This window comes from Hippocampus zosterae, chromosome 2 (genome assembly GCF_025434085.1).
Source record: "Hippocampus zosterae strain Florida chromosome 2, ASM2543408v3, whole genome shotgun sequence".
Lineage (NCBI taxonomy): Eukaryota > Metazoa > Chordata > Actinopteri > Syngnathiformes > Syngnathidae > Hippocampus > Hippocampus zosterae.
The window spans coordinates 2,624,046-2,642,236 of NC_067452.1; the positions used below are offsets into that span (position 1 = coordinate 2,624,046).

Consider the following 18,191-nt stretch of genomic DNA (forward strand, 5'->3'; position numbering starts at 1 on the left):
TAGTGAAAAAACAACACGGTGGAAAGTGGAAAGGTGAGAAAATGGATAGGAAACGCAGTGAAATATGAACTCATTTCAATTTAATTGATAGTTCAAAGGCAGCGTGTAGACTGTGCAAGGTTAAAATATCCCATAGATCAGGCTCCACAAATAACCTGCACAGGCACATCAGAAATATCCACCCATCAGTACAATTTGAAGAGAAAAGACAAGCAAGGGAACCAGCTATTAATGAAGGTGCTAGTGTGTCTGCAACTGTTGCTGCTGCTGCAATGTCACAACTGCCTAGATGTACAACCCAGAGCTCTATGAGCCACTTTATGCAAAAAGCTATAAAAACAGCAAAACAGAACACAATTGATGAGGAACTGATTGTGTTGGCTGTGTGTTGTCGCAACATCTGTCCCCTCAGAGAGAATCTTCTCCAAAACAGGGCAAATATTAAGAGAGGAGAAAGAGGATCAACCCCTCAAAGCTGAGGCACTTGGTTTTTCTTCATGCCAATCTTCGCTAAAGACAAACCTTTACCTGGATGCTGCTTTTTTTCTTTTTGTTTTACAAATTTTAATTTATACTTTGTTGTGTGGTATTCAAAGCTTACTTATGTTGTTTTACTGTAAAATAGTTAAAAGCTTATAAATATACACATTCAGGGATTGGAACTTTTTGACGACCTTGTTTTGAGATGAGTCTTTGTACTTTGTTTTTATTTTTGTAGCACTCCATGTTGAGTATGTTCAGAAGAATATAAATAAAGCCATATAACTAATAAATATTTGATATAATGTCTATTTTTTGCATTAGTACTTCATTTTACACATAATATTACCGTATTTTCACGACTATAAGGCGCCATTAAAAGTCTTAAATTTTCTCCAAAATGGACAGGACGCCTTATGGTGCGGAGCGTCCTTTATATGCGCTGAGTTCCAAAGTCTGACTGACTGCCGACACGCTGTTTATATAGAGAAAAGGCGCAAGTGACTGTGAAAGAAGTCGGCCAATCAGGGAAGGGTGGGCGTGTATATATACATATATGGAGAAGGAGAGAGAGAGAGAGAGAGGGAGAGAGAGGACAGACAAGCTAGTCCGCCAATGGTGAAGGGTGGGCGTGTAAGTGGACGCCTCAAGCCAGTACCAACACTTGTATAGCGTGTGGCAATGTGCATTGTTGCAAAACAACTCCGGTTTTGGTTTCTAAGAGCCCCTGAAAATAAATTCGACAAAAAGACACGCCTACGAAGCTCAGTTCAAACTTAAAGCCACCGGTTATGCTTTTGGCATGCGTGCCCATCTCACAGCAGCGGTGAAAAAACACGTCAAGCAAATGAACTCTGAGCTTGCCGTTATTCCCGGAGGCTTGACTAAAGAACTCCAACCGCTGGACATTGGCATCAACCGGGCGTTCAAAGTAAAGTTGCAAACGGCATGGGAACAATGGATGATCGGTGGCAAACACAACTTTACAAAGAGTGAGAGGCAGCGCTTGGCGAGTTACGCCACAATACGCAACAACGAGAGGGAACGCGGCGTTTTTGATGGATTACGGTACTTGCACAATTGTTCAATTCTTTCTACACACACGCGCTGCCACCATGTTTCGCTCTGTTCTTTACTTTCAAATGTGGGAAAGCTTCACACGAGAGAAATGTTGACTTTGCTGTTGCTACTCCTTCTTTCTGCTCGGCAATGCGTAGCAACTCACACTAGCATGTGATGCGTTCAATGACAACTGGGATGTGCAGTCCTCTGCTTCTGATACAGAGGATGAGGACGTTGACGGATTTCTGGGTGATGATTGATCGAAAAACGTAAGAACATTGTACGATGGCTAAATAAAATGCACCCGAACTCAGTTCTGCTTTCGTTGCCTTTTTAAAAACGTGTTTTTAGCTTGTAACTGTATGTCTTGGCATGCTACCGTATGCTTCAAGCTAACGTGTTAGAGTGCGCACATGCATGCCGTATGTTTAAGCTGGCATATGTTTTACCACTGTAAAACTGCGGCCATTAGTACGATGCGTCCTGTGTATGTGTAAAATACAGAAATGTCACCCATTAATGAGACTGCGGCCATTAGTACGATGCGTCGAATAGTCGTGAAAATACGGTACGTTATTTTTGGTATCAAATTAATTTAAGCAACAAAAAAACTGAGGAGCCATTTGGGAGCCGAACGACACAGCTCTTTTTAGGGAGCCGATCCAAAAGAGCCGGCTCTCTAAAAGGAGCCGGAAATCCCATCACTAGCATCGACTCCAGCCTGTATTTCGATAACCAACATCCTCCTCATCTCAAATTCAACGAACATGCGGGGGAAAGAAGGCCACTTTGCCACCAACAAAACCAAAGACAAAAAACAGTTTTTGTTGTAAACGTAAATGTGGCAAGCTGTACAGAGACGAGACGTGACTCCATAAAGAGACTGCAACACATATATAAGGCACATTGGATTATAAGGCATGCTGTTGGCTTTGGAGAAAATTTTATTATTGACATATTATTATTTATTATTGACAAATGAGAAAGAACTCACTAGTGACAGCGTGAGTGTGTCAATGAAAAATTTGATTATAAAAGGATCCCACTGTATTCTGCCCCCAGTGATTGTATTACAATGCAGCGCCATGCCCCTAGTGGTGGAAGTAGTTAAAACCACCCAAAATAGCATTACAGTACAGTAAAGTGCCCCTAGTAGCGGAAGTAGTTAAAACTGGGTTGTCACTTTGATTCATCACAGTGGAGAGATGTGATCACATCCACTTCCATCCGCTTTCTTTTGACAAGTTCAGACACAACCTGTAAGTACATTTACACAGTTGTACTCTTTGTTGTGCAAATTATTTATTGGTATCTCAAGTCAAGTACAACTTTATTGTCAAATGTGCTGTATGTGCAACATAAAGATCAGATGACATTTCTTCCCTCTTAACCAGACAACAAGAGGAGCCGCTGCGGGTACCCGCGCCACCATCGACAGAACAGTTAACATAAAATGACAAAATAATACAAAACAACACTTAAGACACTGACAGTCACAAAATCTTAACAACTTGTCCTGCATACACTTTGTTTGAAACGTTGTTTGAAGCAGTTATAGATGAAAGAGGAGCGAATAAAAGTGTCCTTTTCACCAGTGGATCAAAGGTGTCATGCTGAAAATGTGCACACGTCTGCTACAAGCTAAGTTTGAAAGCAAAAAGAAGCAGTAGCGTCCATTAACGGAAAAGAGATTGACTCCTATCTCCTGTCTCATGTAAATCCGCTTCAACTCCAAACCGCGACTCCCAGTTCCACATAAGCATCGGTACTCTGCCCTGACCCTCCTTTCTTCTCATTGTCGGTTTCTCGAGCCATGCATCCATCCAGCCGCAGACTGTCCAACAGCACCAACCTTTCCACTGAACAAAGCGGTTCTGTGAAAAATGCTGCCCATGCAAGCGTAAAACACAATCGCCCCGGGGCTGTCCAGCAACAACAGTCAAATGGCACCGACATTCCTCCCAATCAAAACCAGGGCTGGTACACGCGTGCTGCCAAGAAGGCACAACCACCAAGCACAGATTCTTCTTCTTCGACGAATGTCGTGCCAAAAATACTGAAAACAATCTACATCAGGTCCACACAACGTAACAACACCATATGACAAAACAAAAGACAAAAACAACACGAAACGCAAGTCTCTTGAAGAGCACTTGCTGACGGCTGCCTACTCGAACACCATCTTGGGGGGGGGGGGGATCGTAATAATAAATAAATAAACAAATAGATAAAGGCATATTTATACTTACTTACATACAATATTTCACCAGTTAATCTCTTTCAATACTTACCATGACATTTTTGAATAAAATAGAAAATAGGGCTGTTACATGAGTGTCATGTCCTGAATTGGTATGCTAAAAAGTAGTTTTATAAGGCTTTTATTTCTTTATAATAGTGTGTGTTTTCATTTGTATCAATATTGCATTTTTTTACCATAACTCGCTTAAAAAAAAGTAAGTATAACTCACATTTTTGAAAAAAGTAAATTATAACTTCAATTTGGCGCTGCAATGGATACATTGCATTTCTTTTCAAACCACAACCTCCAACTTTCACAGTTGAAAATCAGCACCTCCAAATCTGGGACCACAGTCCTCATTTGGAAAAGGTTGGATTGCCCTCAACAAGGTCGAGGATGAGATCCTATGCTAAATGGAGAAATTCAATTATCTAGGTCAATCAGTGAGGGGAGGGTGGCGCGTAAGATTGACAGGCGGATCAGTTCAGCGTCTACAATGACGGATACATTGTATCAGTCTGTTGTGCTGAAGAAGCAGCTTAGCCAAACATTTACCAGTTGAATGTTCCTAGCCTCACCTACGGTCTTAAGCTGTGGGTCATGATTGAAAGAACAAGATTGCGGGTACAGCCGGTTACAATTAGTTACTTCTGCAGGGTTTCCAGGCACAAATCTCAGTGTACAAAGGCAGATGAGCCAAGTAAGAAGTATCTAAGACACCTGTGTCAAACTCAAGACCCGGGGGCCAGATCTGGCCCGCCACCTCATTTTGTGTGGCTCGTTAAAGCAAATCAAACATGTCAACTTCTATGACTTTTGGTAAAATCTGTACCAAAGTTTCAAATTCTTGTATGTAATATATAAAAGATATTGCAGGTTTTCTTGTGACCAAACCCTCATTACAGTAACTTCAACTATAAACGAATAAACCATTCTTCTTGATTCCTTCTTTTTGTGTTAACAAACCTGATTTTAGACTGGATTCTGATTGTTCTTCAGAGGAATAACATGGTGGGTTTTCTTTGGGACATCAAGTTTTTGTGTGTTTGAAAAATAACAAACACTGATTGCTGGAGACACCAAGAACAATATTTGTCGAACACTGTTCATTTAGAGACATAACGGCTGACCTGTAGTAGGTAAGTACGTTCTCGTCATGGGCATTGCCTTGTCGAGCCTCCTGAGCGAGCTGCCTTATGCTCTTCTCCTGCTTCTCATTGGTCTTGTCAGTCCACACCAGCCATACCTACAAGAAACAAACAATAATTGTGCTTCGGTAATGAAGATAACACATCAATCAGAGTAAAAATGATAAATTCTAAACATTAAATATAATGATAAATCAGAATTAAGTTGATAAATAGAGAAAGGTATTGACATATCTATTATGAATACAAGAGAAAATTGAAACAAGAGTGCCAGAGTGTGGATGTATATAATTCCGATACAAACCAAAAGTTGTAAAAATATCACGGTTAAGGGTAAAGTATGAGCCTTAATGGAGACTTCTTTCTTCTTACTTTCTTTCTGATTGATATAAAAAAGATTTATTATATATCAACACATAACGGGGTAGGACTAGATACGTTTTTTACTTCTTCATACTCCCTTGAACATAACTGTGTTGAATGAAGACTGATTTCTTTCTTTTTCCTATTTTGTCTACCTTATTTTTTGTCAAATTATTACTGTAAATGTTTTATGTTCAATAAACAAACCAAACAAACAAACAAATAACCCCTGACGAAGATAAACTAGAATGAAGCTAAACCGTAACAAGGAATATAGATAATAAGGATTAGCGAACACTCTGAGGTCCCTACTGTTGTTCTGATGATGATTATTATTATTATGATGGGCCAAGCAGCATTTGCTCCTCGCACGGTGAAGGAGGAGGGACCTCACCGGAAGGAGAAACACCCAACGCTCGCCCCGCCAGAACGGAGGGAAGTGGGAGTAGCCGCCCCACAAACCTCCTTAAACAAAAGTCAGGCGAGGGCCCTTTCAGGACCCGCACGGGGCGCGACGAGGTGGGACCGAGAAGGTTCCCCAGGGGGTGGGATGGAGATGGTGAGAAGGAAGCACAAGCAAGTCGGGATGGATGAAAGACATGTGGGTGGATGGGTGAAAGACAGCCTGGTGGGGATTCACGCCCACCCAGGCCCTAGCAGTAGGAGGGGAGTAAAGAGCAGAAATGACAAAAGAAGTTAGAGGAATGAAAGAAGGAGAGATAGGAGGAAGGAAGGTCAGGAAGGGAAGGTGGAAAAAGAACTGAAGTTCGGGGTAAGACCGGAGAACGAGTGATAGTCACATGGAACGTGAGGAAATTGAGTGTGAGAGAAACATATAGAAAGAGGTTGAGGAGAGTAGCAGAGAGAATTAACAAAGAAATATTGGGAAGTGGTGTTGATGACTGAGCTAAAAGCAGAAGAAGACAGAGTGGTGTAGTTGGGTGAGGAGGAGGAGAAGCCCTCGTGTGGTGGGATGCCTCCGAGTGGCGCGAGGGGGGAACTTTGGGGCTCTTGGCCCCCAGACGTGACTAAATGCCCACCAGCCGGTGGGGAAGGAGGTGGGGTCTCACCGGAAGGTGAGGCGCCTAGGGCTCGCCCCGCCAGAATGGAGGGGAGTGGGAGTAGCCGCCCCACAACCCTCCTTAAGCAATAATCAGGCCAGGGCCCTTCTGGGGCCCGCACTGGGTGTGGACCTCGGGAGGCAGCAGCGAGAGTCATACCAGGTGTGGGAGCCGGGAGGGGGGTAAGTCCCTGACGGGGGCCGATTGCCCGGCAGGAGGAGGAGGAGGAGCAGGTAGCGCTTGGTCATGGGAGGAAAGCCGGAGTGATGTTGAGGGGAGCGGCGTTGAGGACGTGGCTAGAGGAAGGTGGCGGTGGTGTTGGGAAGGCTCAGGCTGGTATCACTCTACCAACCGAGCTGGGGAACGGATGAGCAAGAAATTGAGAGATGTCGACGAGATATGGGGAGTCAGGTGGCGATGGGAGGGAGTGAGACTGTTGATTGGAGGAGACTTTAATGCAAGCGTGGGAACGAATGCAAAGAGAGGAGGTGTGTGGGGGAGGCATGGATTGGGGAGGATGAATGAAGCTGGAAGTGACTTAAAAGAGTGGTGTCAGGAGCATGGTCTGGCATACGTTAATAGCTATAGTAGGTTTAGAAGGAGGGGGACATGGAAGCACATGGCAAGTGGAAAATGGTATGAGTTGGACGGATTTTTGATGAAAGGGAATAAGAGGCGAAGAGGTGAAGAGTATGTGGACGATGAATGAGTACGAGCTGTCAGATCATAGGCCAGTGTGCATGAAGGTGAATGGGAAGTGGAAGAGATGGAGGACAGAAGACAGAAACCAGAGGAGAGTGCCGCAGGCTAAGTGGGAGATGTTGAAAGAGGAGGAGAAGAAAAGAGAATATAAGGAGAAGACAAGAAAGAAACTGGAGGAGTTGAGCAAGAAAGGACTGGTAAAGGACAGTGGGTGGACAGAGTTCGCGAACATCATGGTGGAGACAGCAGTGGAGGTATCTGGAAGGGAGAGAAAAGAGATATTTAACCCATGGGCAGTAGGGAGAGAGGAGGAGATAGAAGAGATGAAGAAGAGGATATGGGAGAGGGTAGACCGAGGGAACAAGAGAATGGAGACGCTGAATGCGAGGAGAAGGTTGAGAGTGAGGGGAGGAGGAAGAGGAGTGGGGGAGATGGAAGAAGAGCTCACCAGACTAAAAGTGGAAGTCAAGGAAACGCGGAAGGAATTGAAGAAGTTTCTGAGATGGTTGGAAAGAGACTTGTGGGAAGGGGTGATTGAGGAATGTCAGGAAGCTTGTTTTCGAGGGAGACTGCCGAAATGTACAAATGTTTGAGAACGTTTGGAAAGAGAGATATGCCGGATGCTCGGAGCACGACAGTGACAGCAAATATGTTTAAGGAGCATTTTGACAGGGTGTTGAGGGAGAGGTGCGAGGAAGAACTGAGAGTGATCGATGAGGCAGTTCAAGGAGCTGTAGATCTAAGGGAAGACAGAAGAGCGAGCAAAGCAAATAAGATTATGAATGAGGTGCCTGAGAGGGAGGAAATAATAAGGGAGATACGAGAGTCGGCACCGGGAGAAGATGGGGTGAGAATTGGATATATACGGAGTGCGTGTGAGGAAGTGATAGAAAGTGTGATTAAGATGGTGAGGAACATGTTTGAGCAAAGAGCAAACCAATGGGATGAAAGCGTAAAAGTGGGACTGATGGTACCGTTACACAAGAAGGGGGTAGGACCGATAGAAATAACTACAAAGGAGTGTGCCTGCTGAGTACGTGTAGTAGAGTGTTAGGAAGAGTGTTAGTGAAGCGACTGAGTTGGTGGGCCGAACACCCAAGGCTCCTTGACGAAAATCAAGCGGGCTTTAGGAAAGGGAGGTCCACAGCTGATGTGACGCAAATGATGGTACGAATACAGAAAGATGTTGTAAGAGGAGAGCTAATCAGGACGGGTTGAAGGAAATGAATGATGATGACTGGCCATGTGCAAGACTGCTACATTTGCAAAAGGCGTATCCGAGAGTGAGTAAACCGGCGTTGTGGATGTTGCTTGAAAAGTATGGTCTGAAAGGTAGATGTCTGGAGACTATTATGGACCTGCATGAGGCGATAGAGTACAAGGTGAGGGGAAGGGAGGGAGTGAGTGAAAGATGGATGCCAGCGAGAGGGTTGGGAGAAGGATGCTTCACATCACCGATCCTCTTTAACATCCACCATAATGCGGTGTGAGGCAGGCATTGGCGGCGAGGAGCCAAGATGATAGAGAAGAGAAAATGTTGGTGTGGAGATGGATACCAGGCGGGTCGTTCGCAGGTGAAAATGACTGCGAGAAAAGGAGCTCGGAAACAAAAGAAGTGAGAGTGTTGTGTGCTCGGTTTGCGGACGACACTACAATAGTGGGAACGAAAGGAGAGATAAATTAGAGTGTAAGGAGAGTGAAAAGACTGATGAATCAGTGGGAAGAGAGGAACAATGAGGAGAAGGAGGAGGTGTTGGAGTTTGGGACAAAAGAGGGTGAGGAGATCAGAGTGTTAGGTAGTTGGATTGGTATGCAAGTAGATGTGAAAAACAGGATCAAAAGGGCAGGAAAGCTATGGGACAGCGTGAAAGGGTGGCTGAAAGGAACACGACTGTCAAAGAGGTGGCAAGGGAGAGTAGTGGAGGCGTGTGTGGAGAGCAGCTTGCTGAATGACTGTCAGGTGAGAACGTGGTTTAAGAAGGATGTAGGGAAAACTACAAAAATGGATGGATAAATGCTATAGGTACTGTATGTGTGGAGTGATAGGAATGGAGAACCACTGAGACAAATGCACGAAAACGTGACGTGACGTGAGGAAAATGCTAGGAGTAAAATCTATTGAGTGGAAAATTGAGAGGCGAGTGTTGCAAAGACTCGGACATGTGATACGTATAGGAAATGAAAGACTAACAAAAGCGATGGTGTTAGGGTGGTGGGAGGAACTGTAAGGAAGAGGGAAGATGATGGGACGCAAGTGGAAGACGGTGTTGTATTGGAAGAGAGTTATGAGGAATGCATGAATGGACTGGACGGAGGTGGAGAGATTAACGAGCGACAGAGAAGGATGGAAGAGGAGAGTGAGTGAGCGTATGGATCATCTACATAAATGGGAAAATCAGAAGGGTCACAGATATGAGGCGGGGGTGAACGAGGAAACATTGGAGTGGAATGCTAGGAGGGTGAATGATGGGTTGGAATGTAGGTACGAGGGGTGCGGAAAAGTGTGCAGGAGTAGAGCTGGTATAACTGCGCACGAAAAGTGGATTCACCGCCGGAATGATGAACAGGTGAAGTTTGAGTGTGGGGAATGTGGGGATGTTTGGGTCGAAAGGGAATAAAGGGCCGTTCACACGGCACACATTTGCTCCGGCGCTGCACCGATATATTTTGTTGCGATATATTTTGCACCGCAAGAAAATTGTGTGGAGCGTTCACACGTACAAAGCCGCTGAGCGTTCACACGGCCGTTTCTGCAGCGGAGCAAAACGACAGAAAACTAACGAGCTGTCGTGTTGGTTCTTTTTAAAACGTACTGTATATACACAACTCAAGCGACTACTGGACCGGCATGTCTTTCTCCTTCTCGGTCTCCGTGCCTTATGCTCGAGAGTGACCGCCCAAGAAAACGTAAATGAACGATGACTTCAATGACACTCAGAAAAGCAAACACTAATGCGCCAAACAGAAAATCAAGAGAGGAAATCACAAAATAAATTCTATGGGGTGCGGGGGGGTTGTGAACAAACAACAAAGGAACAAACAACTCAGAGACAGTCCAGTCTCCTACAAAAGGAAAGATGTCACTAGCCAAGTCTTGTGTCGTTATGAAACAAACACATTACGGAAGTCCGACAGAGCAACGAAAGCAACGCATTCTCGCCGTACTCTTCACAAGCATTTGCTCTGGAGCAAATTTAACCAAGTTGCGTTCACACGTGCAAATTTACACCGGTGCTGCTTCGCAAACGAGCATTTGCTCCGGAGCAAATTTGGTCCAGTATAAGCTCTTTTCCGGGGCTACGCCGGAGCTAATTTGCACGTGTGAACGCCCTACTGGGGCAGCCCCGGCGCAGCACCGGACCACATCTTGCCGTGTGAACAGCCCTTAAGATAAGCCATGAAAGGAGTTGCACGGGAGGAGCGTATGAGGGGGGAGGGGGGTGGGGGAGACAGTGTGTGTGGAGGGGGTGAAATGTGGGTGACAAAAGCAAACTATGCCAGACACGTGGGAGGGTGTGAAAGAGTGGAAAGAGAGAATGAGGGGAGGAGGGAGAAGGACGAAGGTGGCGTGGCGCGTGGCGGGGGGAGTCGGGGGAGGACGAAGAGCAATCGGGGAGAGGAGTCGTGGAGGGAGAAGGGTCAATTGCGGGAAGGAATTGTTGGTGGGGAACCTCGCGAGGCACCAGCTGGAATCGTGTGGGATCCGGGAGGGGGGACAAGTACCTGACGGGGGCCGACTGCTCAGGAAGGAAGGAGCAGCATTTGCTGCAAGGTATTTTTTGTTTCTCTCAAATGTATTAGGGACCAAGAGTTCATTCTGCAGCTAAAATAGAAATGGCTTAGTTTAGCTCCCTACAAATCTTTAACAAAACATTTCAACAAGATCTACCAAAAGTTGGAAGCACAAACAAAACCCCAAGCCCTACAAAAAAAGTCTTTGGAGCCCTACTTCAAACTCAAAAGGAAGAAAATGTCCTTTTCTGCCCAATTTTCGGCCTTTTATTGTGGTCGTATTTTTATCAAACTAGCATTTAATTAGATGTATTTCATTCATTCATTGATTCATCTTCCGAACCGCGTCATCCTCACTAGGGTCACGGGGGGCCTAGAGCCTATCCGAGCTGTCTACAGGCAGTGGGCGGGGGACACCCTGAACCGGTTGCCAGCCATTCGCAGTCACAACCACACCTAGGGACAATTTGGAGTGTTCAATCAGCCTGCCATGCATGTTTTTGGAATGTGGGAGGAAACCGGAGGACCCGGAAAAAACCCACACAGGCCCACCGGGGAGAACATGCAAACTCCACACAGGAAGGTCGGAGCTGGAATTGAACCTGGTACTCCTGCACTGTGAAGTCAACGTGCTAACCACTCGACCAGAGGGCCACCACTATATCTATTTCATTTTCCCAAAAATTGCAATTACAATGTGCCAATATCATGTCGTTGTATGTTTAGAAGTCAATACAATGATTTACAAACCCAGTTTCAATGAAATGTGTTAAACATAACTAAAAAGAGAAAACAATGATTTGCAGGAATCGTGTTGAACTTATATTTAATTGAATTGCTACAAAGACAATGTTTTATGTTCAAACTGCGACACTTTATTGTTTTCTGGAAATCAGCAGACAGGTGGCAAGAAACACTGAGAAAGATGAGGAATCAAACACCTACTTGGAATGACCCACAGGTGAAGAGGCTAACTGGGAAAACAAGGGTGCCATGATTTTGTATAAAATGAGCTTCCCTGAATTGCTCGATCATTCACAAAGATGGGGTGAGGTTCACCTCTTTGTAAACAACTGTGTTAGAAAATAGTCAAAGAGTTGAAGGACAATGCTGTTCAATTTCGTTACGTCATCAGGCGCCGACAGGTATGGCAGCCTCGATTACATGCTCCCTAGTAATATCCCTGTTTTTGTCATTTTCGTTCGTTTTTGGCGACCCTGAGTGGCTTACTTACACAAGGGAAAAGTTGCTGCGCATTGGGGAGTCTCGGCTCGGTCTTTTTTCACCAGCACACAAAAATCCACAAGATTTTTTGGAGCTAATTGCGAGCGGAGCGGCTGCGCTGTACGGAGCATGGAAATGCCGCCGGAGGAGGGGGAAGCGAGGGGGTGTGCTCCTCAAGCTCCGGCAGCGTGGATTTCGAACCCTTCTCCCATTGATCCATCTTGCTAATCTACGATCTCTGCCAAACAAGATGGATGAACTTCTTCTCCTCACAAAGACCAACAAAACCTTTGCACGTTCTGCTGCGCTCTGCTTCACTGAAACCTGGCTCAGTACCGCCACCCGGATTCCGCGCTACATCTACCCGGCTTCCGCCTTCTCCGAGCCGACCGCGACACGGAGCTATCAGGGAAATGGAAAGGTGGTGGGATTTGCTTCTATATCAACGAAGAATGGTGCACTGATGTCACGAAGCTCGACGCACACTGCAGCCCGGACCTGAAGTCGCTGTCTTTAAACTGCAAGCCATTCTACTCGCCATGTGAGTTCACCTCCTTTTTACTAGTCGGTGTTTACATTGCGCCACAAGCTAACACTAACACGGCGATACAAACGCTAGCTGAACAAGTAAACAAACTTGAACTAAAATACCCAGAGTCACATCTGATCATTTTGAGCGATTTTAATAGAGCACATCTTAACCGTGAACTTCCCAGATATAAGCAGCACATCGACTGTTTCACCAGAGAAGGCAACATTCTAGACCAGTGGTGCCCATTAGGTAGATCCTGATCTACCGTTAGATCTAAGACTTTTTCTGCTTGGCTCTCGACGAAGGCGGACGCTTTTTGCACAGCTCCTCTGCCCTCCCACCTTTTTTTTTTCCCTGCTCGCCACTTAGTCTTTTGTGCTGTCTCCTGTCTTCCCTAGCCTCCTACCATACTTTCATCCGAAGAACTAACCATGGAATTAGTTGGCTGGTCTCTCGATATAATCGACAAAATTTTCTTCGACGAAAAGAGCGGGCAGTGGGGAGCCTGCTTGCGCTCCGGGGACACTTGCTGCCGGATACGCCCATGACCCATGGAGAAAGTGGAGACCGGTGTACCTGACAGTGCTGTCCGTGGAGGATGTGGAAGACATCATTGGCCTTTTGATAACAGGTATGCTGCTGATTGGTGTTGGCAACTTGCTGTTCTATCGAAAAATTCAACCGACGGGAGCGGCTCTATTGGAGGTGAAGAAGCTGCCGGTCACTCTGGATGGCTTGGCGCGAATGTCCAACACTCAGACTAAAGCGATGACTGATTTCAACAGCAATATGTTTGCGGTTCTGGAACGGCTCTGCGCGATTGAAAATACGTTGGGATCCGCACTGCGGAAAGAAATTTCGGATTTGGATGATCGGCGCCAGTGAGTGAGAGACCAAGACCATACAGACCAAGGACTCAAGGCTGTCTGGAATTGTTGGCGGCCGTCTCTCCAAAACAAACAACGCTATCTGGCCTTTCCCCTGGATGGAAATACGCATGGCGTCAAGGGCCCCCACCACCACCCCCCTCCTTCTCGGCCATGGACTGATAAGCCGGGACTGTCTTCATGATGAGCAGACCTCGATGAAGCAGCTGTGACCTGTACATGCATACACATACACGAATGGACGAGCACACGCGCATACACACCCAGGAAGGTTAGTTGATCGATAAGTAGATCTTCGATCCAAAAAGTTTGGGCACCCCTGTTCTAGACCACTGCTACACAACAATCAAAAATGCATACCGATCGATCGCCCGTGCAGCATTGGGTCTTTCTGACCACAATTTAATCTACTTAATACATACAGACAGAAACTCAGATGTTTTAAACCGGTTAAGACTGTGAAAAAATGGACAGATGAAGCAAAGTTAGCTCTACAAGAATGCTTAGACTGCACTGTTTGGGGCGTCTTTGAAACTTCAATGGGCACACTGGATGAATACAGACACTGTAACATCATACATCAGTTTCTGTGAGGACGTGTGTACCAACGAAGTCCTCCTGCTCCTTCAACAATAACAAGCCATGGTTGACTCCCTAATTCAGGCAACTCAGGAAAGAGAAAGAGGCCGCATTTGGAAGTGGAGATCGGGCACTTACAAACACGCCCGAAACCAATTGACAAAGGAAATTAACATCGCTAAGAGAAGCAATGCAGAAAAGGGTGAAAAAACAGTTCTCTGCTAACCACTCTGCATCTGTATGGAATGGCCTGAAAGCAATCACAAACTATAGAATGCCATCCCCCCAAACAGCGAACAATAAGGGTCTTGCTGATGAACTAAACATGTTTTTCTGCCCATTTGAAAAGGACACCCCCATATCCCACACACACCCACCTCTACCAGAAACTACTCTATCTACCCCCCCCCCCCCCCCACACTCACATACACCCTCTTTTTCTCCACTACAGATCCACAAACAGGACGCGAGTCAGCTCTTCAAGCAGCAGAAGATCAAGAAAGCTGCGGGGCCCGACAAAGTGTCCCCCTCGTGCCTGAAAGTCTGCACTGACCAGCTGGCTTTGGTGTTAACACAAATCATCAACAGATCCCTGGAGCTCTGTGAGGTTCCATCCTGCTTCAAACAGTCTACCATCATCCCAGTTCCCAAGAAACCGGCAACATTGGAACTGAACGACTATAAGCCTGTCGCTCTGACGTCTGTGGTCATGAAGTCCTTTGAATGCCTTGTACTGAACCACCTAAAGAATGTCACTGGACCCCTGCTGGACCCTCTTCAGTTTGTCTACCGGGCAAACAGGTCTGTGGAGGACGCAGTCAACATAGATCTACACTACATCCTTGAGCACCTCGACAGCACAGGGACCTACGCAAGGATCCTGTTTGTGGATTTCAGCTCTGCGTTCAACACCATCATCCCGGAACTCCTCACCCCCAAACTTCTCCACCTCGGTGTGTCCCTTATGATCTGCCAGTGGATCCTCAACTTCCTGACGGGACGGACAACAGGTGAGACTGGGAGCAACAACATCATCAACACGCACCACTTGCACTGGAGCCCCATAGGGATGTGTCCTCTCTCCACTGCTCTTCTTCTTCAAACGATTGCACCTCAACAAGTCCAGCTGTCAAACTCATGAAGTTCTCAGACAACACCACGGTTATCGGTCTCATCAAAGACCGTGACGAGTCTGCGTACTGACAACAAGTGGAGCAGCTGGAGCTCTGGTACAGCCGACACAACCTTGGGCTGAACACGCTCAAGACTGTAGAGATGATAGTGGATTTCAGGAAACATCCTTCTCCACAGTTGCCCCTCACACTATCCAATTGCCCTGTATCAACCATCGAGACCTTCAAGTGGAGACCAGTACATGAAGTGGGAAGTCAACACCATCTCCATCCTGAAAAGGGCTCAGCAGAGGATGTACTTCCTGAGACTGCTGAGGAAACATGGCATCACAGGAGGTGCTATGTCAGTTCTACACGGCAGTCATCGAATCAATCCTGTGTTCTTCCATCACGGTTTGTTTTGGGGCCGCCACAAAAAAATCAAGTCAAGTCAACAGTATTTATAGAGCACTTTCAAACAGCCATCGCTGCATACAAAGTGCTGTACATGGAGCAATTTAACATGCACAATAAACAGTAAGACAAATCGGTAATAAAGGCGGTAGAAAGCACCAAACAGTAAAACCAAGAACAAATCTAAGTCATGCTGAGTCGAATGCCAAAGAATACAAGTGAGTTTTGAGGAGGGTTTTGAAGATGGGCAGCGAGGAGGCTTGCTGAATGTTCAGTGGAAGGTCATTCCAGAGAGGGACCAGCAACAGAAAAGGCTCGATCCCCTCTGAGCCTCAGTTTAGTTCTTGGTACTTCTAATAATCTCTGGTCCACAGACCTGAGGCGCCGGGCAGGTGTGTAGGGGCGGATGAGCTCAGAGAGGTAAGGTGGCGCGAGATTATTCAGAGATTTGAAAACAAATAAGACAATCTTGAAAATAACTCTAAAATTAATGGGGACCCAGTGAAGGGATGCCAGAGTAGGAGTTATGTGCTCCCTCTTGCGTGTACCAGACATGAGGCGAGCAGCGGCATTCTGGACCAGCTGAAGGCGCTTAATGGAGGACTGGCTGACTCCAAAGTAAAGGGCATTGCAGTAATCGAGCCGGATGTGACAAAGGCATGAATTACTGTCTCAAAGTGTTCATGTGAGAGGAGAGGTTTTATTTTGGCCAGCTGTCTAAGGTGAAATAAGCTGGATTTAACAATGGCACCAATTTGCCGATCGAGTTTGAAATCACTGTCCAGGTTAAGGCCAAAGTTTGAGACTGTTGACTTAAGATAAGGAAACAGAGGGCCCGAGTCTACACGATGGAATGTACAAGGGCCACTGGGACCAAACAATACCACCTCCGTCTTCTTTTCATTGAATTTCAAGACATTTTGTGCCATCCAGGTTTTGATTTCTTCCAGACAGGATAGGAGTGGCCTTATTGAGAAGGCGTCTTTCTTGCTCAGTGGGACATATATCTGGCAGTCATCTGAATAGCAGTGGAAGGGAATACAGTGCACTCCGCGTAATAGAACACCGGTTAATAGAGTAATCCGCTTAATAGAGCAAAAGGCTCTGGAACGGATTTGCCTAATGCAATTTCCTATAAAGATACTCCGCTTAGTAGAACAGATCTCCGCTTAATAGAACAGGCCGTAAGCAATGAACATTGTAAACTAGTGGTTTTCGAAGTGTAGCTATCGCGATACTGTACCACTATCGCGAGAAAACGCGGTAGTTCTAGCCGTATACAGTAACAGGTAGCACGCGTCACTCCACACATAGACACACGCACGTCACAATGGCTTCAACTTCATTCAAGAGACGAGGGCTATCACCTGCGGATAAGAAGGACATACTCAGACGATACGATGCATGGCCGGATTCTCAGAAGGTACGCCCGCGGTTTCCAGGACTTCCCTCTTATCCAGCGCATTGAGAGGGAAGTCAACCGCAAAATTACGGACTCCTGTTTCCAGACAAAAGTAACGAAATTTTTCTCGTGATTTGAGATGTTTGACTGAAGTTGATTAAAGTTGTTGTTTTGTTGTTTGATTAAAGATATGGACGTCCACAGTCGGAATATCTCTTCTAACTCGTCAGCAGGGGGTTTTCTGCGTGCATAACTTGGTCGTCGACGTGTCTGAAGGTGTACCTAATAAAGTGTCTCCGGTTAATAGAAACTCCGCTTAGTAGAACAGAAGCGCTTCGGCCCAATGGTGTTCTGTTAAGCGGAGTGCACTGTACCATGTTTCCTTCAGATGGAACCCAATGGGAGCAGATACAGCGAGAACAGCACAGGCCCCAGAATTGAGCCCTGTGGAACACCACATGACAGGGGAGCAGTGCGTGACTCAGAGTAGGCAAGGCTGACACAAAAGGTTCTGTCAGCTAAATAGGACCTAAACCACTCAAGAGCACTGCCGCCAATGCCCACCAAGTGCTGCAAACGAGTCAGCAGAATACTGTGATCCACTGTATCAAATGCTGCAGTTAAGTCCAAAAAAACTAGACACAGGTGGTCTCCAGAGTCATTTGACAGGAGGATGTCATTAGAAACGGGTAACAGGGCTGACTCCGTGCTATGCATCATCTTGAAACCTGACTGTAAGACCTCCAAGATGTTATGTTCATCCAAGAAAAGTTTTAACTGCATGTGCACTTTTTCCAGAATTTTGGAAATGAAAGGCAGTTTGGAAATGGGCCTGAAACTTGACAGCACATCTGGATCAAGACCAGGTTTTTTGATCAGGGGTTGGACCACAGCATGTTTAAACTGTTGGGGAACTACACCAGAAGAGAGGCTGCTGTTGATGATACCCAAGACCGATGCGCCAACACTCGGGAGAATCTCCTAAAAGAAGTGCGGGGGAAGAGAGTCGCAAAGGGAGTCAGATGGCTTCGTCTGGCGAACTACATCCTCCAAAGCGCCAAGGACACAGTTTCAAAAGAATTTAGCACAGCTGAATATGGAACATAGACAGAGGGGTCATATGCGGTATTTGAGACCGGAGTCCTAGCTGTAGAGACCTTATCAATGAAAAACTGAAGGAATCTGTTGCACATCTCGGGTGAAGAATCCGAGCAAGTAGGCAGAGGGGGTTTTTCGTTTTAAATAGTGCGC

General features: G+C 46.0%; 1 protein-coding gene across 4 annotated transcripts in view; it reads right to left on the reverse strand.

Moving 5' to 3' along the window:
- Window positions 1-18,191, reverse strand: part of itpr3 (inositol 1,4,5-trisphosphate receptor, type 3) — a 255,817-nt gene that overhangs the window by 137,267 nt on the left and 100,359 nt on the right. For all 4 annotated transcript variants that reach the window (XR_007961438.1, XM_052058664.1, XM_052058663.1 and 1 more), the window contains one exon: window positions 4,915-5,030. Coding sequence is in view for 3 of the 4 variants with exons in the window: in XM_052058664.1 (XP_051914624.1) it covers window positions 4,915-5,030 (116 nt within the window). In the remaining variant the exon portion in view is untranslated. The remainder of the gene's footprint in view (window positions 1-4,914; window positions 5,031-18,191) is intronic.